This window comes from Eubalaena glacialis, chromosome 15 (genome assembly GCF_028564815.1).
Source record: "Eubalaena glacialis isolate mEubGla1 chromosome 15, mEubGla1.1.hap2.+ XY, whole genome shotgun sequence".
Lineage (NCBI taxonomy): Eukaryota > Metazoa > Chordata > Mammalia > Artiodactyla > Balaenidae > Eubalaena > Eubalaena glacialis.
The window spans coordinates 57,717,739-57,743,104 of record NC_083730.1 but is presented as its reverse complement, the minus strand read 5'-3'; the positions used below and the strand labels follow the sequence as shown (position 1 = coordinate 57,743,104).

Here is a 25,366-nt window from a genome sequence, read left to right as displayed (position 1 = left end):
TAGTAGTCAAAACTATAAGACTTCTAGAATAAAACATAGGTGTAAATCACAGTGATGTTGGCAAAGATTCCTTAAACACTACACAAAATGCAGAAAGTATTTTTAAAAAAAGTGATAAATTGGGTCTCATCAAAATTTAAAACTTTTGTTCTTCAAAAGACACTATTAAGAAAATGAGAAGGCAAGTCACAGACTGGGAGAATATATATATATATAAAACATATATGGTTGAAAAAAAAGCACATGAAAAGATGTGTAACACCTTTGGTCATTAGGGAAATGCAAATTAATATCACAGTAGATAGAACCACACACCCTTAGGATGGCTAAACTAAAACCATACAAGTGTGGTTAAGGACGTGAGCAACTCATACGCTGCAGATAGGAACATATGATACAACGACTTTAGGAAACATTTTCTAAGTTTCATGAAAGTTAAATATGCATCTACCATACGTGAACTAGCCATTCCACTCCTAGGTGTTTACCCAAGAGAAATCAAAGGATATGTCCATGCAAACATCTGTACATGAACGTTCATAATGACTTTATTTATAATAGCCCCTAACTGTAAATAAACCCAAATGTCCATCAACAGTTACATGGATAAACAAACTCGATATATACATACAATGGAACACTACTCAGCAATGAAAAGGTATGAACTACTGATATACAGTGTAACATGGACCTCACAATTTTCTGAAAGAAGCGATACAAATGTACATACTATATGATTCTATTTATAGAAAATTCTAGAAAATGCAAACTAATCTGTAGTAACAGAAGGGAGATCAGTGCTTGCCTGGGGATGGGTGTCAGGCAGGTATCAGGTAGGGGCAAGACAGTATTGCAAAGGGCAACGAGGAAACTTTTAGAGGTGATAGATATATTCATTAGCTTGACTGTGATGATGATTTTATGGGAGTATATGTATGTCGGAACTTAATAAAAAGTTTAAATACATACAGTCTATGTCAATACACTGTAAAAGGTGCAGATTCTGATTCAGTAGGTTTGGGGTGGGGCCAAGGGTCTGCATTTTTAACGAGCTCCAAGGTGATGCTGATGCTATTTCCATACCATGTTCTGAGTGGCAAAGCTCTGAGTCTTTGTCATATATATATATCATTTGAGTACACAATAGATTCATATAGCAAGTATCATACAGGATAGTGCAGACAGAATATCTCCAACACTGAAGAAAGTTCTATTGGATGTTGGAGTCAAGATTGTTGAATATATTGGTAACCATTAATCTTGCCATACCTATTAATTATCTCCCAGCAACGACCTGTCTTTGTTTCCACGCTGTCAGGCTGAATGCCCTCTCTTCATAAAATGTTGCTGGAATCCCGTTCTGTATATTGCTTACGTTTCATTTTATCACGTTCTTCATTCTGACTTATATTAGGGCTGGAATAAAGTTAAAAGAATAGAAAATTCAACTGGAGGCAGATTTTAGTTCAATTTAAGGAGGAGCTTCCTAACAACTTAGACCTGTCTAAAAATCCCACTTTCTAACATGACTCCCTCACCATCCAGAACATTCATGATTCAGGGCTCCTGTGGCTGTGTACTCAGGATTGCACGCAGGTTCAAGAAGCTCAGGGTGGCCTCTACCACTAAGACGCATGACATGAGTATATCAGAACTTCTCTAGGAATACACTTTCATCTCTAAAATGAGGGGGTTAAACGAGATTATTTCTTCTGATTCTCGCATTCCATATTCTTCTACGTACTTCAGAGTAAAGATGGCATGAAGCCAGAAAGAACTTTAGCTTCTTAGCTCTGGATAAGGAGTGGGTCTCTGTGTCCAAAGTGATTAGGAAAGTTTTTTAGTCAGTCAGTGCCAACCTCTGTATGGTTTATCCCAGGGATTGGCAAACTTTCTGTAAAGGGCCAGATAGTACACATTTTTGGCTTTTCAGGCCACATGATCTGTCACACATACTTAACCCTGCTCTTGTAATGGGAAAGCAGTCATAGATGATATGTAAGTGAATGGGTGTGATTAGATTTGGCCCACAGTTAGTTTGCTGACTCCTGGTTTAATTCAAAATACCTATTTTTCTAACCATCTCAAGTTAGGCAGAGAGATCATGGGAAAAACACACTTTATTGATGTAAGTTTATTAACTCCAAGTACATAATATAATTGGTCTTTCATATCTAAAGATAACAATCCAACCAGTTATCATAATTTCAGGTTATACATACCTTAAGTTAATGAACTAGATTTATAAAAGATATAAAAATATTTCACGGGCTTGGGAAGATGTGGTCATGAGACTTCATTGTAAGGAGGGATAAAGGATATGCTAGAGATTTTTCAAACCTACAAAGGACATTTCAAAATTTACACTGTTAATAAAGTTCTCGCTTAATCAACATTTTATCTTCAGTCATCAGAAGCCTTAAGTAGAGCAGCTTTCTTCTTATACTTGTCTCCAATCTCTCTAATATTGTCCAAGAGATCTTCAGACGTGTATTCTTCATACTCTCTATCAGCTTTAGCAATCTGCTCCTCAAGATGTTTCTAGTGGAAACAATTAACAATTGTTAATGTAAAAACATTAATTCCTTTTAAAGTGTTCAATTGTGAAATCTACAAATAAGAGCATAACATTTGTAAGAACAGGAATAAAAAGAATACTCTTGCATCCACCTGGCAGGCTCCTTTTGTGCCCCTTCCTAATCTTATACCCTCTTTTCTCCCAGACACAACCATTCTCCTGCAAGGTACTTTTCTTTATACTTTTACTACACACACACAGATTAAATATATAAACGATATACTAGTTTAGTGGTACCTGGTTTTAACCTTCATGTTTATTGAACGATATTAAATGTAATGTGTTATGACTTGGTTTTTTTTCCACACAGAATTTTGAGATTCATTCATGTTAATACATATAGCTATAGTTTATTCATATAGTGCTATATAACATTCTGTTGAATGAATATACCAACATTTACTTATCCATTTTACTGTTAATGAATTTTTGTTTGTTCCCAGGTGTGGTAGGCTGACTCCTCAAAGGTGTCCATGTCCTGATCACCAGACCTGTGAATATGCTGTCTTACATGGTAAATGGAACTTTGAAGATGTGACTGAGTAAAGGATTTTGAGAAAAGGAGATTATTCTGCATTATCCTGGTGGGTCCAATGTACAACGGTCTTTGTAAGAGGGAATCAGCAGTGTGGGAGTCAGAGAGAGAAGACATAAGGATAAAAGAGAGCTCAGAAAGGACAGACGATGCTGTGTTGCTGGCTTTGAAGATGGAGGAAGAGGCTGTAACCCAAGGACTGCAGGTGACCTCTGGAAGGTGGAAAAGGCAAGGAACTGGATTCCTCCCTCTAGAAGGAGTGCAGCCCGGAGGGACCATTTTAGACTTCTGACCTCCAGAAATGTAATCACTCAAATCATTTTCTGGTCTGTGGTTCAGATGAACAATACTTGTTAAAAAAGGATCCATGAAAGGTTATAGAGCCACTAAGTGGTTGAACTAGGAAGAAGTGGGTAGAACCTAGGTTTTCTGATGTAGTATTTATTCCAGGATGCTTTTCTTAGTTCTTACCACTAAGCAGAGAAAAGTACTGGCAAGCAAGCAGCAGTTCATGTCATTCAGGAGAGATGAGGGGATATAAGATCACATGTTCTGTTTTCAAATAAATGAAAGCCTATTAATGTGATATTATGAACTTTTTTTCCCCTTAAACAATTCACAACTGGGAATACATTATCTCCTAATAAATTACCAAGGAATTTTAGATTTAGCAATTTATTTTAGTTTTTGGGCTCTGTACAGCAGGTTGGAGGAATAGTTTTATTGTTAAACTTTCAAGCTATGTGAAAGGTGGAGCTAAGGTAAACTTCATGTTTCTGAAATACTTTTTTCTGTGTTTATATGAAATTAACAGAAAGGAATGTTTAAAAGAAACAACCGGGACTTCCCTGGTGGCGCAGTGGTTAAGAATCCGCCTGCCAATGCAGGGGACACAGGTTCATTCCCTGGTCCGGGAAGATCCCACGTGCTGCGGAGCAACTAAGCCTGTGCACCATGAATACTGAGCCTGTGCTCCGCAACAAGAGAAGCCACTGCAACGAGAAGCCCGTGCCCCGCAATGAAGAGTAGCCCCTGCTCACCACAACTAGAGAAAGCCCGCACAGCAACGAAGACCCAACACAGCCAAAAATAAATAAATCAATAAATAAAAAGTCCATAAATATATTAAAAAAACTTATAAAAAAACAAACAAACAACAGGCTCTAAATGGAGTCACTTGAGCTAAGCCTATGTCACTAAAAGGGACTTAATACCTAACCTAATTACAGTTTCAACCTTCCCCAGGAATGTAATCTTTACTGGTCCTTTTGGAATTTCCTGGTCAGCGTCAGTGAAGTAATCTGCCTAATAAAAACCTTGTATCCCATAAAGGGAGGTGACCTTGCCACCTTGCCTGAAATAATCCTTTTTAAATTTATGACTTCTTTGTCCCCCGCCACCCCCTACCCTGCCTTTAAAAACCTTTTCTTTTCTGTAGCTCCTTGGAGCTCCTTTCTATTTGCTAGATAGGATGCTGCCCGAAACATGAATCACTGAATAAAGCCAATTTGATCTTCAGATTTACTCAGTTGAATTTTTCTAACAGTTTTTGTTGCAGCAACGGGATCCGAAGTGAACTTCTGATAGGGTCTCAGGGACAATGAGAAATGCAGGTGTGGTACCCGTGAAGCCTTTGGTTCACTGTCTTTCTCACTGTTTCTGAGGGCCGTGGGTAAGTTCCTCTCAGTTCTGAACTCTGCTCTCTTTGTGTCAAGGCTCCAGATATAATTGGCTTTCCACACGTTTCCTATTTGACTGGAAACTCCAGCCCTTGATTCTACCCCAAGAATCTGTTCACGTGGGAACTGTTAGTGGCAGTTCCAAGTTCCCATTTATGTGGAGCCCCTGTCTGCAATCCCATTTGTTGAGGTTTGCTGGCTCAATCCTTTTCCCACCCCCCAGGTGACACACTGGAAACTGTCAGTGTTACCAGCTGGAGTAGGACACGGTCCAACTTAAGAACCAACTGGGTCTGGAATCGGACTGGGTCTGATTTACGTGGACTGGGTCCAGTGTGAGGCCTCAGATGAATTAAATTTTGTTTTAAGTAAAGGCTACTACTTATAATGGTGATCTTGGAAGAACTGTCCCCCCCCCAAAAAAACCCCTACAAAAACAAATAAAAAACCCAAACAAAATACCCCTCAAAACTTTAACAAACAAATAAAAAACAAAATAAATAGAAAGAAAAATAAGATCCTTAAAATCAAAAGAGTTAAGTATACTACCTTCAGGCATACCTGCTTATGGTCTCAGAAGCTATAAATATCTACAAAGATGGCCAAAATTTTACTAAAGACAACCTGGAATTTTGTGTCTTGAGGACTTGGCTTGGTAACCATCAGATTGCGAGCCCCAAAATATGGCCTGCCTGACAGAAATGTGGGCTGAACTGCATTTGTGGCCAGGGTCCTACCAAACTGCCACCAGCCCTCAGGGAAAGTACAGTGGCCATCACGAGGAAAGTTCCAATTAGATAGATAATTTAAGAAGGGCACTTAAAAAGTATGCAAAAGCCTCCAAAAAGCTTCAAAATTGCAAAATAGTTCATTGAAAGATTTGTTACAAAAGGCTAATGAAAAAGACATAAGAGGCACCTAAAACAAAAGACTAGAAGACTGACATAACTCCTGCTGCTGCCCTTTATCCTCCTTTATTTGAGTATTCATTTAGTAATCCTCTCTCTTTCTACTCTGAAGAGACTTACAAAACCATAAACAAGTCTGCCAAGTGAATGGCCCTACAGATGCAACCATGTCTGCCTTCAAGAGAGGGCCCCCATATGGGGTCCTCCTAGAGCTGACAGAAGTCAGGGATTTTTCTGGTAAACTGCTACATTATTTCCTTGAACAGCCAAGGGAAATGAAAATACTTTAAAACCCCACTCAGAGTCTGCAGATGAGATCCTGGGAAAATCGGCAGAAGCTTCCTAAGGGTAAGAATTCTTACTATAGTCAGATCTCCTGGACCTCTGTCTGTAGTACCCAGCAGAGAGAGGAATATAAAATATCTTTTGCACCATTTTGGGGGATGCCTCTTAATTACAAAATTAATATACAGAAATCTATTGCATTTCTATACACTAATAATGAACTATCAGAAAGAGAAATTTGGGAAATAATCCCATTTACCATTGCATCAAAAAGAATAAAATAGCTAGGGATAAACCTACCTAAGGAGGTAAAAGACCTATACTCAGAAAACTATTAGACACTGATGAAAGAAACTGAAGATGACACAAATAGTTGGAAAGATATACCATTTTCTTGGATTAGAAGAATATTGTTAAAATGACCATATTACCCAAGGCAATCTACAGATTCAATGCAATCCCTATTAGACTATCAATGGCATTTTTCATAGAACTAGAACAAATAATTTAAAAATTTGTATAGAAACACAAAAGACCTCAAATAGCCAAAAAAAATCTTGAGAAAGAACAGAGCTGTATCATGTTCCTTGACATCAGATTACACTACAAAGATACAGTAATCAAAACAGTATGGTACTAGCACAAGCACAGACACATAGATCAATGGAACAGATAGAGAGCCCAGAAATAAAGCCATGTACTTATGGTCAATTAATCTATGACAAAGGAAGTAAGAATATAGACTGGAGAAAAGATGGTCTCTTCATTAAGTGGTGCTGGGAAAACTGGGCAGCTACATGTAAAAGAATGATATTAGAACATTTTAACACCATATATTCAATACAAAAATAAACTCAAAATGGAATTAAAGACCTAAATGGATGACTGGAAACCATAAAACTCCTAGAAGAAAACATAACCAGTACACTCTTTGACATTGGTCTTAGTAATATTTTTTTGGATCTGTCTTCTCAGGCAAGGAAAACAAAAGTAAAAATAAACAAATGGGGCCCAATTAAACTTAAAAGATTTTGCACAGCAATGGAAACCATTAACAAAACAAAAAGACAACCTACTGAATGGGAGAAAATATTTCCAAATGATATGGCCAATAAGGGGTTAATACCCAACACAGATAAACAGCTCATACAACCCAACATTCAAAAAAAAAAAAACAAACCTGATTTAAAAATGGGCAGAATATTGGGATAGACATATTTCCAAAGAAGACATGCAGATGGCCAACAGGCACATGAAAAGATCCTCAACGTTACTAATTATCAGATAAATGCAAATCAAAACCAGAATGAGATATCATCTCACACCTGTCAGAATGGCTATCATCAAAAAGACCACAAATAATAAATGTTGGTGAGGATGTGGAGAAAAGAGAACCCTTGAACACTGTTGGTGAGAATGAAAATTGGTACAGCTACTGTGGAAACAGTATGGAGGTTCCTCAAAAAACTAAAACTAAAACTACCCTGCAATGCAGCAATTCCATTACTGGGTATATATGTGAAGAAAACAAAAACACTGATTTGAAAAGATACATGCAACCCAATTTTTGTAGCAGCATTATCTAAAATAGCCAAGATATGCATACAACCTAAGTGTCCATCAACAGATGAATGGATAAAAAAGACATTTACACACACACACACACGCACACACAACAGAATACTACTCATTCATAAAAAGAAATGAAATTCTGCCATTTGCAACAACATGGATGGACTTGGATGGTATTATGCTTAGTGAAATGTCAGACAGAAAAAGACAAATACTGTATGATACCACTTATATGTGGAACCTAAAAAATAAAACAAACTGGTGAATCTAACAAAAAAAGAAACAGACTCACAGATATAGAGAACAAACTACTGGTTACCAGTGGGGAGAGGGGCAAGATGGGGTAGGGGATTTAGAGGTACATACTACTCTATATAAATTAAATAAGCTGCAAGGATATATTATACAGTACAGGGAATACAGCCAATATTTTATAATAACTATAAGTGGAGTACAACCTTTAAAAATTGTGAATCACTATGTTGTACACCTGAAACATATTCAACTATATGTCAATTAAAAAAAGAAAAAGAAAAACCTTGTTAAAGAATTTATCAGTGGATCCTTTGATGTCGTTTAAGTTGCAACCCAATTCCTTGAGGAATTGAGAGCAACTGTCCTAATCATACAAATCTTTGCAAAAGTAGAAATGCAGCTCTAGGGGCAGTTCAAAGTTCACCTGTTCCTTTTTACCAATTCCCTAACCTCCCTTATTTATCTTAAAAGGCTTGTTAGTTGCATTCTTTCCTTGTGCCTTTGAGATGTAAATGTTAAAACACAAAGTTCAGGGAGGTAATTCTTTTTTAATTAAAAAATAAAAAAAAATTTTTTTTGGCTGCGCTGCGCAGCATGCGGGATTTTAGTTCCTGGACCAGGGATGGAACCCGTGCTCCCTGCACTGGAAGCAAGGAGTACTAACCATTGGACTGCCAGGGAATTCCCAGGGAGGTAATTCTTGTCATTAAACAAACAAACAAACAAACAAACAAGGGGGAAAGGTCATTTCAAACATGGGCAAATGAGAAATCTTAATGTACGGAAGTTATGAGGTCTCTGTGTCTGTATGTTCATGTGTATCTACATATGTGCCATAGATGCGTGGTGTTTCCTACCTTCAGATGGTATTACCCAAAATAATTTGTAAAAGAGCTGTATTTAATTGGCCTAAAGAAAATTAAGCCCTTATATGAGTTATATATTCATAAAATTCCTAAAAATTAACCCAAATGCTTTTCATAATCTTTATGATCTAAATAGTCTTTAGTAAATAAAAGCTAGTTTAAATTTGTTAGTTTAATTAAAAGAGGCATGTCCTTGGAGTTATCAGCATTAAGTATAAAACATTTTCCCACCTGGGTTTACCAATCAAATAAGTTCATGCTATCTCTGTTACAAAATTTGTTAGCCAGAGAAACAACTTAGGATGATGACTGACATTGTCTAATGACGCTTTTACTTTTTTACTTTTTATTTATTATTTTGGCTGTGCCGCGTGGCATGCGGGATCTTAGTTCCCCGACCAGGGATCCAACCCATGCCCCTGCAGTGGAAGCTCGGAGTCTTAACCACTGGACCGCCAGGGAAGTCCCCTCTAATGACGTTTTTGGATGAAATTTTTAAATAGTTTCCCCAAATCTTTCTGGTAACCTGAAATTTTAAAATTTTGCTAAGTTAAGTTAAATGATGAATTAAGTTAAACTTATTGAATATTCAGATCATTTCCAAATAGGATAAAATACTGGAACATTAATTACTGAACATAGTTTTATCCACTGTTGGCTTCATTTTGTAAGCAGATAAAGTAGGGGGTCCCCAGAGAAAGAAAATCAGGCATGGCTTTCTTGACATAAGAGAAACCATTTTTGGCCTAAGTCATTTTGTGATCTAAGCCTGGCCACAATGCTTACCCTTGAACAGGTCTCAGTAATTAATGATCTTAAGGGAACAAAAGAATGCAGGAACAAATTGTTATCAGACAAGAGAAATAACAATAGCAAAGGTATTTTATCTGTTGTAAAGACTTCCAGTTCTGTTTCAATGTGGAACATTAGCCTGAAGTGCTCAACCTCCAGATCAACTGGAACCTAAGGGACGATGATGTTGACCTTTTCTGACACTTGTGGCTTGAAGCCAGTAAAGCCTGGACTCTGTGGACTGCCCAAGCCCCTTCATGAGTATGTATGTACCCTTAGCTTAAAACTTCCCCGATTTTGCTGTTTGGGGAGACACTGCTTTGGGAAAGATCCCTGGTGTTCTCCTTACTTGTTGCAAGTAATCATAAATCCTTCCTTCCCCCAGTCTTGGGCTTGGCTGTGTCTTTTGGCTCGACACCCACCAAGAGGCAAACCCAATTTTGAGGTAACACTTTTACAGAAAAACTAAAGATATTTGGGTCTATTGGTAAACATGTCCAGTGCCACACATAGAGAAATTTACTATGAGAAAATATGAATTTTTAGAAATTATAACAAGCATTTATAAATTTGCCAAGCCACAGAATACCAGTGTAAGGGTCCACAATTGCTTACTTCTTAGTTTCCACCAGCAATTAAGGTTTTTAAGGGTTAAAAATTCTAATACATATGTAATTATAAAAAGATAGCTGTAGAAGGTTTATAGAAAAGGAATCTCGTGAAAGGAATTTATGCATGATCAAACTGGGAAAGACTGAATGAATTTATTATAAGGATTTAAGAAATAAGCTTTAAAATCAGTAGTGTACTTATGTAAAATTAAAACTTAAATTTCTGGGGCTTCCCTGCTGGTGCAGTGGTTAAGAGTCCGCCTGCCAATGCAGGGGACACGGGTTCAAGCCCTGGTCCAGGAAGATTCCACATGCCGTGGAGCAACTAAGCCCATGTACCACAACTACTGAGCCCGCGTGCCACAACTACTGAAGCCCATGCGCCTAGAGCCTGTGCTCTGCAACAAAAGAAGCCACTGCGATGAGAAGCCCACGCACCACAACAAAGAGTAGCCCCTGCTCACTGCAACCAGAGAAAGCCCATGCGCAGCAGCGAAGACCCAACGCAGCCAAAAATGAAATAAATAAATAATTAAAAAAAAACCCCCCAAAAACCCCCTTAAATTTCTTTCATCTGTTAAAAGAACAAAAATTTCTTGGACTATTGGTCTGCTTCTAGTAAGTGATTCAAAGGTTTTTCTTGATCTTTTAAGCAATCTGCCAAGAAAAGAAAGATTTTGTGTCTTGTCAAAATAATTTCCTGTGTTTCATGTTTTTTAAATCAGTTCTTTGATTACTCAAGAAAACTGAGTCTTCCTTATTAAAACAGCTATGGTTTTGTTTGTTTGTTTTGGCAACTATTTAACTTTCCGCATTTGCCTTCTAAGACTCTGTCACTATGGTTAGATAAATAGCTTAAGTATTGTTTCACAGTGACCTATCTGACCAAGTATTTTAAAACCTTTTGATAAGGAAATTTCCTTCTCAATTCCATTATAATAAACTCTTATTAAATCTTTAACAATGGGCATTTTAAAAAAGTCTTCTGTCATTTCAGACACTTATTGTTTTCCTCAGATGTTTTTGTAAAAGTGTTCCTACAAAAGTGCTTCATCTTCAAGAAGATCATGGAAAGGACTTTTGAGAAGTACAGGTTTCTGATAACTTTAAGATCATAAAAATGAACTGTGTAAGAATTTCCAGAATTAATGGAAATATAGGATTTAAGCAGAACAAGAATTAATGACATGGGACTGAATGAACTGAGGAGGATGATTAAAATTTTTATGACTTTTTGTTTTAAAACATTGCTGGTTTCTTAATTTTTTTGTTTTTCCAGATTTAAAGAAACCTTTTCTCTTAAGCCATTTATGACTTACAGCAATTGGTAAAGTATACCTTTGTAAACTAAGATGAAACATTTACTTTTTCTCCCTACCTGAACACTCCAGAATTCAGAAACTCTTAAATATTCTTTTCATGGCAATATAATTAAGTTATTTGCATAAGTTCAATATGAATCTGTTCTTCTTGTAACAGGATACGACTGGAAACATTGGCTATATTACCAAGGCTTTAACTGGATTGTCATATTTGACAGAGATGTACATAGACTCAGATGGGACGAGACAGTTTTAAGGAATTAAGTTTGACTTTATGGAGCCAATAAAGGCCCTTGAAAACTTGACCTGGTACCTTGCTTACAAGGTTCCAGCAAAGCAGTCTTAAAAAGAACTTACATGGTCAATCACTATTCTTGCTGCGCTTCTGTAAATAACCAAGCCAAATTTCATGCAGACAAATTAGTTTTACTGTGATTACCCATGGAAAAAATAAACAGGGATAATTGTAGAGAGAAAAGTTATGCCTGCACCTTTGTGGATATTAGATTCCAGTCCTGTTAATTGTCTTTGAGGTTTTGTCACATATCTGTAAATTGGACTGGATCCTAAATTCTTCTAGCTCCTCAAATATCTGGCTACAACCCTCCAAACTAACATTTCCAAATTTCTCCTACACTTCTAATTTAGAATCAGTAATAACAAAGAATGCCTTGAATTTCCTTGGACGAGAATTATAACAGATCGTCCTCACTACCCAGATGGCAGCCAAATTTCAGGGACGTGAATCTCAGATATACATCTCACAGCTGAAGAAGGCTCCACCTGACATCTGGTCCTATATAAATGCTGGAGACCTCCAAATAAAATTGATAGGAAGAGAAGCAGCTGACACTGAGGTAGAATGCTTCCTCCCAAGATGCTGGATCAAGATTCATGCTTTAACTAAACATGAAACCCTTTCTTCTCTTTCTTTCCTTTATTCTGGCATTGGCCTGAAAAGATAATGCCATTATCCGTATCTCCCAGGTCACTGCTCAGGGGGGTAACATTTCAAACTGCTGGATCGGTCATTAAAAAAACAAAACACTCTGATAGGTTCATGATGCAACAGATCCTTGGTCTGTTTCTTCATTTCTGGTTAACAACCCCAAACTTGGGGAATTTGGCGTCCAGGCTCTATACAAAGTGACACAAGGCGAGGGTAACCAGAATAAAGCTGCCTGTGTGTTCTACAGATCCTTAAAATTTTACTGGTCTCAATGGCTGTCACATTTCCAGTACTGAGCCACAGATTCAAACGGGAATTACCAGGAGGGATTCATGACTCTGGATCTGATTCCTTTGAGAGAACCCTACCTTCCCTGGGTAGGAGTAACTGCAATTGAGGCTATGATCAGGAACCTCTCGCTAACTCTAGAAAGCATTACGGAATTTGCCGCTAAAGCAACAGCTGCCCAACAAAAATCCTTAGACTCTTTGGCTGAAGTTGTTCTTGATAACAGGATAGTCCTTGATTATATTTTAGCTGAGCCAGGAACTGTTTGTGCTGTGGCCAACGCCACCTGCTACATCTGGATTACCACTTCCGCGGAAGTTGAAACTCAGTTAACGTAAGATCACTGAGCAAGCCACTTGGCTTAAAAGGGCGACTCCTTCAGTGGGGTCTTTCTTTGACTTATTTGGTTTCGATTGGTTTGGGTTTTGGGGACCACGGCTCCAAAGTGCACTTCAAACACTGGGGGTTATCTTGCTTATTATAATCATAATGGTCTCCCCAGTGCGTTGCATTCTCTTAAAAGCTTTAAATGCATGTTTGCAGCTGCTAACCAACAAGCAAATGATTTCCCTAAGACTGGAAAATCAGTAAAGAAGCAAAGAGAATGACCAAATCAAGAATTGTGAACTTGGAGCTGGGATCTGTGAATATTACATGGATTAAGCAAGAACATCATGACCTATGAATACCACACAAAGCATCAACAAAAACTGCAAACAATAGTTGAGAGTGGTGCTAACGCCTTATATTTTGATCACGTCTCTCTCAGACAAGCTGAGAGTGTGATCAAAAGGGAGGCACTGTTAAAAAGAAACAACAGGCCCCAAATGGAGTCACTCGTGCTAAGTCCATGTCACCAAACTAGGACTCGATACCTAACCTAATTGTAGTTTCAACCTACCCCAGGACTGTAATCTTAACTGGTCCTTCTGGAATTTCCTGGTCAGCACCAGTGAGGTAATCTGTCTAATAGAATCTTTGTCCCACAAAGGGAGGTGACCTTGCCACCTTGCCTGAAATAATCCTTTTTAAATTTATGTCTTCTTTTGTCCCACCCCCCCTCTGCCTTTAAAAACCTTTTCCTTTCTGTACTCCTTGGAGCTCCTTTCTATTTGCTAGATGGGTTGCTGCCCGACACATGAATCACTGAATAGAGCCAATTCGATCTTCAAATTTATTCACTTGAATTTTGCTTTGTAACAGGAAAAATATTTGTTATTAACACATGCTCTTTCATCTTAATCATAATTAAATCTTAAACGTACTAATATGTTTTCAGTATGTAGAATATGGCCTGGCACAACATCATTCTATACTGTTGATGTAATAAATACCATTATATGTTGTTTATGCAAATAAAACAGATTATTTTTTATTAAGGGCTGGGCTTGTACCTTAAGCAACAAGAAGAGTAACTTAATAAAGTGACAGAGTTGCACAACCCTCACCACAATCTTTGTGCCCATCTGCCCTTATTCCCACCCCAGCTCCTGGCAACCACAAATCTACTTTCCACCTCTGTGGGTTTGTCTTTTCGGAACATTTTATATTAGTTAGTCATAAATATGTAGAGACTTTCACATCTTTCACTGAGCATAATGTTTTTGACGTTTGTTCATGTTGTAGCATGCATAAGTGCTTCTTTCCTTTTATTGCTGAATCATATTCCAATATATGGGTATATCATTCACCAGTTAATAAATATTTGGGTTGTTTCCACTTTTTGGCTATTATGAATAATGTTGCTATGAACATTTGTCTACAAGTCTTTGTACGGACATATATTTTCATTCCTTTTGGTGGGTAGATACCTAGGAGTGGAACTGCTGGGTTGTAGAGCAAACCTATGTAAAACAGATCACTTTACAAAATGCACACTACTATACAAAATTCTTCTGATAAATTTTTACTAGATCATATTTTCCATAGAAATAAAATTTATCATTTAATTTCTGTAGAAACAAAACAGAAATACATAAAAGTTTTAAAAAGCTTTCTTAGAATGTAGGAAAGACCTTCACACACTTACCTCTACAGACCCTACGTGTGTAGCAACCATCTCTAAAAGACGCTGCAAGTTATTTCCCACTTTTCGTCTTTCTTCAGTTGTGGTCTGCACAACTAGTTGGCATCTGTAGGATAAAAACTCTTGTTTGAATTGTCTAGGACAAAACCTAATATATCAGTTCTAGCTAGCTCACTTCTTTTTATATTCAATAAAACCAGGCTGTGACTGGTATAGGTGCTGCTTGCCCTGTGTATCATTCACAAAGGTCCAGTTCACAATCATTAAAACAGAAATAAAAACATTTTCAAAGATGTCATGCAAGCAACAGCACAAAACAGCACCAAAACCTCATGCTTTAATATACAAAGCTTGGGAGCAAATTGTTTACCTCAGTCTCTAAAAGGATTGTAAACTTAATCAGGGACAAGACCTTAAATACATATGAATGAGGAAATAGGAGTCTTAGGCATTCAAATTTAAATTAAAAACAAAGACTATATGCCAAAGATACCTTCAACAGAGTTTTCTGTCCCTAGGCTACAAATAAGGTAACAAAGAGGTGTGATTTTCTTAAGGATTATACTTCCAACCTCAAAGAAAGATTATTTTGTAGTTTTTTTGAGGGCCCCTTAACACTTAAAAAAAAAAAAGTGTATTTTAATATAAATTAACATAGAGCCTATGGGTTAACTATTCAGTCCTCTTCTGACTGAAAAGATAGTAGGGGGGCAATAGCTATAACGGTAGCAGAATGTATTTATCTAGGGAAAGTATCTCAAGGGTCTCAAGCTGTTCTGCTTAAGTTCTACTCATCACTCCCTCTCCCCCAAATAGCTCTATAATATAAATTAAAGCAAATAAACTTAGGCCTAGTTTTATATAAATGTTAAGTAATTAAACTGAAAATAAACATTACAAATCTTGGCGAGATGAACTTACTCCCGCTGAATAGCATCTAACTCATTCATAGCTTCACTGAGGCCCTCGTTAACTGCACTCTCCAGCAGGTGCTTGTGTTTCTCCAAGGACTCCAGCTCATTGGCACATTTTTTGTCCTCTTCCTCAGCTTCCTATCAGGATAAAGTCATGGTTAATTTTTTTCAGTATTCACATTCTATACACTCTGGGAGGATTTAAAAAAATTTATGTAAAGCATTTTAAAAAATCAGGTTGCACCATCATTTGTATTCGCAGGATGCTTACTGCTTTACATGTAAGAGACTTTTAAAATGGTCTTTTGGAAATTTTATACTATAAACATAAATGTGACCTTTTCAATAGGCCTATACAGAATTCATTTAGCAGTAATTTCAAGTCTGTACTACAGGAAATATACTGAGTCACAAATGCAAGTATAAAATATTAATGGAATACTGAACATGTTCTATGGTAAAATAGCTGAATTCCAGAAAAAAGTCCTTTAGAAAAACAAAATAAAATAACTCCTTAAAATAAACTTTGGATGAGAAGATTAAACTAAAGACAAGTTATAGGATATAGCTTAAAAATTTCAGTTTGATGTCAGAATAGATGCCTAGTCCGTCAACCATGACATGGCTTTGGATAATGTAAACAAACTGGCAAAGTTCTTACCTTAACTTTTTGTTGGTGAAGATCATCCAGCTTTTGGACTTCTTCTTTCAGAGTTCGTACACTTCTGCTGCTTTCGGTGATCATTGTATTTAACTTGAGGAATAAAACTTTGGTTGAGAAATCATAACTACACATCAAAAATTTTTTAATAAGTTATAAAACTTTTATGTTATCAATCAACTAACTGATCCACGTTATTTCTTCTAGTTCTCGTGGACTCTTACCTTTTATTTGTCCTATAAATTTATTATTTCCCAAAGAGAAGTTAATTTCAAGAAGACATGTTTTTTAATACATAATATTTAAATGCAGAGTGGTATAGTAGTGCATTAGTTAGGAATAAAAAATCTGGCCTAATTCTCACTAAAATAAAGATACCAATATCTGTTTTTCCACTAGTAGCTGTGGGAGTACTTTTTAAGATCTCATATATATTATACAAGTATTACATATAATTAATATTCTTATATTAACTTAATAAATATAAATTGTTTTGCTCTCTAGTTTTGAAGTCTCACTTTATTTAGATTTTATCTACTTGAGTTAGTTATCTAGCTTTCACTTGTGTGTTCACTTTCTGGGATGTTAAAGAGAACTATTTATATTGATTTTGTTTGATAATATTTGCTAATTGGTTATAGTCAATGCATTCTTCCAAAGAGTAATAAAGTAACTACATTTAATCTTGTTCAAGCTTGAGCTTTAAGATCTGCTGAAACCAAAACTGGGAAAAAAAAAAGTGCTTCTAAAAAAAAAAAGAAAAAAAGTGTTTCTGAAGTTCATTTCCTGTTGACAAGTGCTGATACCAGTTGATACTGGTAATTAATAGAGAATGTTTTTCAGCTAGATCAAGATGATAATATTTCCAACAGGAAACAGAAAATAGTTGACATCTTTCTTTAAAAGGATGATTCTACACATACATAAATTAAAAAAATATATACGTTTTGGGAAAACTTTAGTGAAACTACTGTTATTTGGCAAAAGATAGGATGGTAAAATGACCAAACTTATTAAAGAAACCTGCACATAGTACTTTTCTTTTCCCTTTTCTTTTCTTGCATATAGTACTTCTCATTCAGTCATCCAAAGTCCTTTGTAAGGGACATTCCTTTTTTATTTACAAGAAGAGAAGAGTGGGCTGGAAAGAATGCTGTTTACTCAGGATCACACAATTAGCATACGCCCAGAACTCAAAACTAACTCCAAGGTCTTTTTCTATACCACTTGTCTTTCACATTTTAAAGACCAGAGCTACTGAAGCTATAAACTTTACTTCCAGTCTAAAGATATGCTACTTCTGAAGTGAACAAAAATGTTTCATTATACTCATCTGCAATAAGACCAATCAACACCCAAATAATCAGAACTTCCACTAGGCCCTCCTGGTTGATCAAATGTGTTTACTTTTATCTGAGCAGCTCTACTTTCCATGTCAGCTTTACTAAAGTTACATCAATTAACTGAACATTTTTTTTCCCGACTACAAAAGTACACATTTCCACTGTGGTAAACAGGGGAAGCATTAAAGAAAATAACAATCACCAATAATTCTGCAATCCCTAAGACATATTAAGATTTGGCTTCCTCCCTCCCTCCCTTCCTTCTTCCCTTCCTCTCCTTCCAAATTTCCTTCCCTCTTTCCCTCCCTCCCTTCTTTCTTAGCTCTCAAGTTGCTTATAAGCAAAGAAGATACCATTAATTAATTAGATGATTTTTTTCTTCTATAATTGAGATGACAGAAGCCACTAGACTGCCTCCAATCAACCAACCAACCAGCATGAGACCTTTCCTTCTTCCTTCCAGTCAGTTTCAGGATGCAGAGCACACATTTTCTTCATGAAGAGAAGTAACCCCTCCAGCTCTTCTCTGGATCTCCTGTCTTTTTATTTCTTCACAACCAGACTCAAATCCATCAATGCCTTTCGTTCCTAATTTTTTAAACTTTACCCTCTTTCCATGAACTCCCCCTCATCATTAAAACCAAACAAACCCCTCCCATAAACAAACAAACTACACACAAAAAACCAAAAATCTTTCCCACACACCACTTTCCAGCTACTGTTCCATCTCCCTTCCTTAGATTCAAACATTTGCAATAGATTTGTAGTAGTCCCTGAAGAATTACCTTTTCGGATTATAGTATCTTCCTCTTTTACCATTCAAACTCCACCAGTAATATGCTTTCTGGCTCTTCTGGTTCATGAAGTTGCTCTTGCAAATGTCATGAGGAACATCTTTATGGCTAAAGCCAACACGCACCTTTCAGACTTAATCTGAGTAACATTTTTAGTTACTGATCACTCCCTACTGAAACCTTCTTCCTTGGTTTCTAAGACCATGGAAACTCCTGGTTTCCTCTTTAAGTCTTGGGAGGTCCTTCTAATTATTTCTTACAGATTTCTCTTTCTCTGCTTGTACTTTGGATGTGGATGTTCTCCTAGTAGTCTCACCTTGGCTGTATTCTCATTTGCTCACTTAGGAGCGCTCTCTCTCATTCTCACACCTGGGGAATCTCCTGGCTGTAATTACATGCATGCTAAAAATATCTGTCTTTATCTATATTATTTCCAAACCCCAACTGCTTACTGGACATTCTCTACTTTGATGTCCCAGAGACCTGAAACAGCATATCCCAGCCTGAAATTCTCTGTTCTACAACCTTCTTTGTATTCTTTATCAAGGTTTTAGGACATCACCACTGACAAAGAATCTCTCTTTGACCAAACTACTCAGGATCTTCTGAACTCTCTTCTCAGTTAGGCTGACTTTCAGGCTTTCATGTTTGTCTCTGTATTATCCAATTTTAAGCAAGAATCCTGCTAAGTCACTTTAACCAGAATCTCCCATCCCGAATAACTGATCAGGTTCCTCATCCTCTACCACGCCCCAGGTGATGGCTGATCACCTTGGCCCGCCTTCAGCAAGAAACCTGTTAGGTTGGTTTAGCCAGAATCCCCCCTTACCCTGATATTTCCTCTAAGTAATTTTCCATCCACTGATCCCCACTCTGCTCCTTGGCTGTGAATTCCCACTTTTTTTTGCTGTATTTGGAATGAGCCTAGACTACTACAAAACCCCACGGTAATAGCCCCCTTGAATAAAGTCTGCCTTACCACCACCACCAAGTGTCATAAATAATTTTTCTTTAATACCATATACCAAAGCTGGACACCTGGACATTCTTAATTTCTCACTCTTCCTTAATCTTCACATCCAGTGGACCACTAAATTATGCTGTTTCTATTTTTTTTTTTGGCTGCGCTGTGCAGCTTGTGGGATTTTTAGTTCCCCGACCAGGGATCGAACCCCGGGCCCTCAGCAGTGAGAGTGAGGAGTCCTAACCACTGGACCACCAGGGAATTCCCTGTTGTTTCAATCTTTAAATCTCTTTTCTCCATCCTCACTGCAATAGCATTGGTTTGAATCCTTACGGCTCAGGATACTGTTAGATCTCTTAATTGTGTGTCTCTAGTCTCATGTACCCCTAACCTGTTCTTCAAAATGTCAACACTGTGAGCTTACTAAGATATACAGCTTTTATTCCCTTGCTTAAAAACCTTCAATGGTCCCTGCTACCTATAGAATAAAAATTCAACCAGTAAGCAAGAACAAGTAAGTCTCTTCAGAATTAGGTTTTTGTTTCTCCAGGCTTCTCCTCTATCCTATTGATACTCAAACTCATGGTAATTCTTTTTTTTTTTTCATGGTAATTCTTTAACATGCCATGCTCTTTGGTCTCTGGGCCTTCAGCAGTAGGGATGTGTGTGTATCCTTTCACGTATCCACTGGCCAACTCCTTCTAGTTATTCATCACTCAGCTCACCTACCACTTCCTTCAGAAAGAACCTTGTGCTTATCTTTGGTGTATTATAAGAATCCACAGCATGCTGTATTTACACTCCAAAAGTATTATGATGAAAGTGATTGTTTTCATGTCTACCTTTCCACACAAAATAAGAATTCACAAAGGCAGATATTATATCACCAACACTGATTACAGTACAGGCATGTATAGCAGACCCTTAAAAAAGTTTGCTAAACAAATTTCAATTGCTAATATTTAATTTAAACTTTACACTTTATTCCTAAGTATGATTGGTTTAATTTTCTTCTTTTGTGATAATCTTCGTCAGGTTGCGGTATGAGGGTTACACTAGCCTTATAAATTCCCTCCGTATTTATAGTGTATCTATTTTTCATTTTCTTTTTTCCTGCTTTTTCTTGAATGGTTTTGGCAATTATTTTAAAGTACTTATCAGATTGATTAGTTTTGTTATTTTAATCTATTAATTTCTGTTTAACCTTTACTATTTCAAATGCTATTTTACCTTATGCCATCTTAACTTGGTTAAACTACTTGTCAAATTAAAAAGATAGTTTTAGTTTTTAGTCTCAAGCATATGACGTCACTGATCACTCCTTTTTTTCCCAGTTTTATTGAGATATAATTGATATATAACATTGCATAGGTTTAAGATGTACAGCAAGATGATTTGATATATGTATATACTGTGAAATATTTACCACAAAGAGATTAGTTAGGATCACTCCTTTCTTGAAAAGTCTTCCCTACTTTGCCTTTTATAGCATATCCTCTTCTGATTATTCTTCAACTATTCTGTCTACTTCTTCTAAGTGCTTTTCCTACAATTTCCTTCTTTGGCCAATCCTTTGCCACTTTCTTCTACAATTCTCCCTAAGAAATATCACCCACATCCCTGGCTTCAACAATCACATATATACTAGAGACCGTAAAATCTGTACTTTCAGACCCAATATCTCTTTGATGTTCTGAATCTATTACTTCAACTTCCTTTTGGTTTTCTGCGGCCAATGGACAGCAAGCTCATCTCCCAAGCTGTCCCGGCTACTCCCAGCACTAGGTTTTCCTCCTCTAGGTTGCCCACCCCAGAAAAATGGAAGTCACTGTTGATCCTTCTTTCTCTCCTAGCTTTCATTTTTTTTTTTTTTTAACTTTTTGGCCTGGCTGCACGGCATATGGGATGTTAATTCCCTGACCAGGGATCGAACCTGCGCCCCTTGCAGTGGAAGCACAGAGTCTTAACCGCTGGACCGCCAGGGAAGTCCCCTCTCCTAGCTTTCATTCGGCCACGAAATGCTTGGGTCCTACCTCCTTAACATTTCTTAAACCTGTCCCCTTCTTCATTTTCTACTCTAATACTATGGTTTAACCTCTTAATTTCAGTTCCCCTCTACTAAGTCATTTTTTTTCTATGCCCAAAGGAGTTTTGCAAAAAAAAATGCAACTCTGATTAGCATAATTGCATATATTGGTCTTTGTCTCCAAATGGGTTTTTATTTCATATAAACTTTAGTTGTATTTATCTTTGGAACATTAATATGCGGCCTAGCCTATTGTAGGCATTTCATAATCGCCTTCCCACCCTCCCCAAATTTTCCTGCCTATAGCCTTTAAAAAGTTTCAAGTCAGGGACTTCCCTGGTGGCGCAGTGTTTAAGAATCCACCTGTTGAGGCTTCCCTGGTGGCGCAGTGGTTAAGAATCCGCCTCCCAATGCAAGGGCCACGGTTTTGAGCCCTGGTCCAGGAAGATCCCACATGCCGCGGAGCAACTAAGCCCATGTGCCACAACTACTGAGCCCACGTGCCACAACTACCGAAGCCCATGCACCTAGAGCCTGTGCTCCGCAACAAGAGAAGCCACCGCAATGAGAAGCCCGCACACTGCAACTAAGAGTAGCCCTCACTCGCCGCAACTAGAGAAAGCCCACACGCAGCAACGAAGACCCAACGCAGCCAAAAATAATTTAAAAATAAATTAAAAAAAAAAAAAAGAAAAGAGGAAGCCATACAAGGCTAAATTACTTTAAAAAAAGAATCCACCTGCCAATGCAGGGGACACGGGTTCGATCCCTGGATCCCTGGTCTGGGAAGATCCCATATGCTGTGGAGCAACTAAGCCTGTGTGCCACAACTACTGAGCCTGTGCTCTACAGCCCACGAGTCACAACTACTGAGCCCACGTGCCACAACTACTGAAGCCCATGCACCTAGAGCCCATGTGCCACAACTACTGAGCCCATGCACCTAGAGCCTGTGCTCCTCAACAAGAGAAGCCACCTCAATGAGAAGCCCGCGCACTGCAACGAAGAGTAGCCCCTGCTCGCCACAACTAGAGAAAGCCCGCGCACAGCAACGAAGACCCAATGCAGCCAAAAAATAAAAAAATCAATAAAAAAGTTTCAAGTCAGTTGAAAATATGTTTCAGTCAAGAGGCTCCTATTGCTTGAAATTCACACCTTTTTCAGAGTCTTCAGGTTTATTGCCCATTCCAACCAGAGAGAAACTGAACTGAAGCAGGCTAAAGGAAGACTTTACCTCAAATAACGATCACCCCTGGAGAACACCTGTTAAAGCAGTCCGAATTCCTATCTTCTTTTCATACTGTGATGTTACAAAACGCACTGATTTGTAGAAACCCCAAATTATAGTAACAATAGTATCATGAAACTCTTCACTTATCTAACAACATTTTCTGTTTGTGGGAGGTGTGAAAAAATTCTTTCTAATACAAAATTATTTTAAAAGTTATCTGTGAAACGCATAGATTTTATTTCCAGATGAGAGAAAATAAACGTTTCTATTCTCAAAAAAGACAGGATTTCTTTTATATCTTGAAATTTGTTAGCCAGAACACAATAGTTCTCGAAAAGTTTAATTAGCTAGGGGTTTCCTTTAACTGTTTGGTGTTATACAAATAATACCTTTTGTTTGCATTTGAGAATTTTTTTTAAACTTTTCTTAATCAACTATAACAATGTTTATCTAAAGGTTATTGAATATAATAGTATTCTTTCTCAGGTATATTGGTGATATTATGTTGCAAGTATCTCAGAAGCAGGAATTTTCTGAAACTACTTTTGGAACTAGACTTTTATAGGCATTTAAAGTTGAATCTCCCTGAATTCTATGGTCCTGAAAAATCTGGCAAATGGAAGTCTCAATGTATCATAGTTAGTTAGCTTCTAAGAGCAAATGATAACATACTTACTTTTTAGGTAGCCTCCTCAATTCCCTTTTACTATAAAAAGGAATATTACTAAATTATCTTAAGTTAAAGGAGGCAATTCTCCGTTAGAAAAAAAGCGAGCTTTACTCAGTTTCATATCACTTTATCATCAATGATATGTGAAGCTTAGAATGTTTAAGTAACTTAAAAAGTTACTTCAAGTGTTTCTAGGTCAAGGGTATACCTGACTCTCATTTTTCATAATATTTTATTAAAAATTCATTCCTCAGCAATCAGAAAACACAAAATGTTATGTTTATAATGACTCTGTTTCATTACTTACTTGTTCTAAAGTATCCTCTAACCCCATCTTCTTATTTAGAGCTTTATTAATTTCTTCTTCAGTTTGGTTCAAGAGTTCTTTGAGCGGTACCTATAAAATACATAGGAATGTGGGTTACATATGACATATGTAATTACAAAATTTCTCTCATGAGGCATCTTTTGGAGAAAAAAAGTGAAGCCATGGTATCTTTAATCTAATACACCATCAGTAAGAAAATAAAACAAAAAAATTTTTAATGCAATTTCTATAACTATAGAATGTAACTTGCTTTTGGTTTTGAGTAATTGCAAAATTCTAGATTTGCTTCTCTACTCTGGAAATTCACTGCCATTATTTAAACACTCTATAAGTACACTTAGTTTAATTCAAGTACACTTGAGAACAACTTATATGTAGGTTTTATTTTTACGCTATGCTCTCTAGATGCATCATTTTTCTTTTAATCCTTTTCAATTATTTAGTCTTAACAATTATCTGCTTATATTTCTTCTTTATTTTTACTTATTTATTCTTTTGGCTGCGCCACATGGCATGCGGGATCTTAGTTCCCTGGATTGAACCCGTGCCCCCCGCAGTGGAAGTATGGAGTCTTAACCACTGGACTGCCAGGTAAGTCCCTCTTCTTTATTTTTTTGCTCCTCATTCTAACTCTGTTGTAATAGCAGAAGACTTGAAACATGGCAAATGTCCATCAGCAAGGACTGGTTGAATAAGCCACACAATGTAGGACTGAGGCTACAAAAGGAACGAGGAAGATCTCGACACTGTCAGGGAGAGGGAAATTCCCCCTCTACCCTTCTTGAGTTCTTGTGGCAGGACTTATAACAAAACTGAGAGAAAAGGGACTCTTACCACTTTCCCTTCCACCAGATCCTGCAGTCAGAGACCCTGGAGGCTGACATGGCAAGAAATCTTACTTTCTGCCTGCTTTGGCAGATGTCCCAGGATCTCTCAGTGGCAGCAGTTTTCCAGCTGGTGATTTCTCCAGGCTCGCTTGCCAAAACTGCCTGGGAGAGGGAAACTTCCCCCTCCCCAACAACATACTACTATGAGAGATCTGGGGTGGGTTGATCCGTGAATAATGCAAGGTGGGTGTCCAGATATAACTCAGGGACAGCCAGATGGAAGAGATGCGTAGGGCAAGGTATGTGGGAAGAGGTGCAGCGCTTCTATGCTCTCTGGGCATGCCACTCTCCCTGCATCTCCACATGTACACCAACAAGCTCTTATCTGCCTGCATTTCTTATATTTATCCTCTATTCTACTGATTTTGTTTGAACACAGTACTTCATTCCTTCCCCTTTTTTTAATTGAGATGAAACTCACATTTTATAATGGTTAAACTGAAATAATTAAGTTAAAATATTAATTTAACATAAAATTAACTCTTTTAAAGTGCACAACTTAGTGGCATTTAGTACATTCACAATGTACTCCCATTCTAGAATAATTTCATCACTCCAAAAGAAAACCCTGTATATTACTATGTTTTCAGTAGGTCTTTTGAAGTCACTGCTGAGTTTTAATTTTGGCTGTTCTTTTTTGAAAGATGCAATTGCCTCTTCAATCTCTTTAAGAACTTTTCTCCAAATACTACTTATAACAGTTGGGACTGCATCTTCTTGATGCTATTTCTATTTTTATTGTCCTATTATTATGTAAAACTATTTCCAGGGAGCAAAAAAAAAACATTTCCCTCTTTTCTGAGCATATGCATTCTTTTTGAACCAGGTAATCTTTTTTACAGCAATTTAATTCAGGAAATTGTTTTCTTGAACTAGCATGAA

The 25,366-nt window shown here is 37.2% G+C and overlaps 1 protein-coding gene across 1 annotated transcript in view; it reads right to left on the bottom strand.

Annotated features, from left to right (window-relative positions):
• Positions 1-2,271: 2,271 nt before the first annotated feature.
• NDC80 (NDC80 kinetochore complex component) overlaps positions 2,272-25,366 on the bottom strand; it is a 61,135-nt gene continuing 38,040 nt past the window's right edge. The window contains exons 13-17 of the mRNA XM_061169950.1: positions 23,577-23,666; positions 16,242-16,334; positions 15,588-15,718; positions 14,670-14,772; positions 2,272-2,541 (exon numbers count right to left, since the gene is read on the bottom strand). Coding sequence (XP_061025933.1) covers positions 2,404-2,541; positions 14,670-14,772; positions 15,588-15,718; positions 16,242-16,334; positions 23,577-23,666 — 555 coding nt within the window. The 3' untranslated portion in view covers positions 2,272-2,403. The remainder of the gene's footprint in view (positions 2,542-14,669; positions 14,773-15,587; positions 15,719-16,241; positions 16,335-23,576; positions 23,667-25,366) is intronic.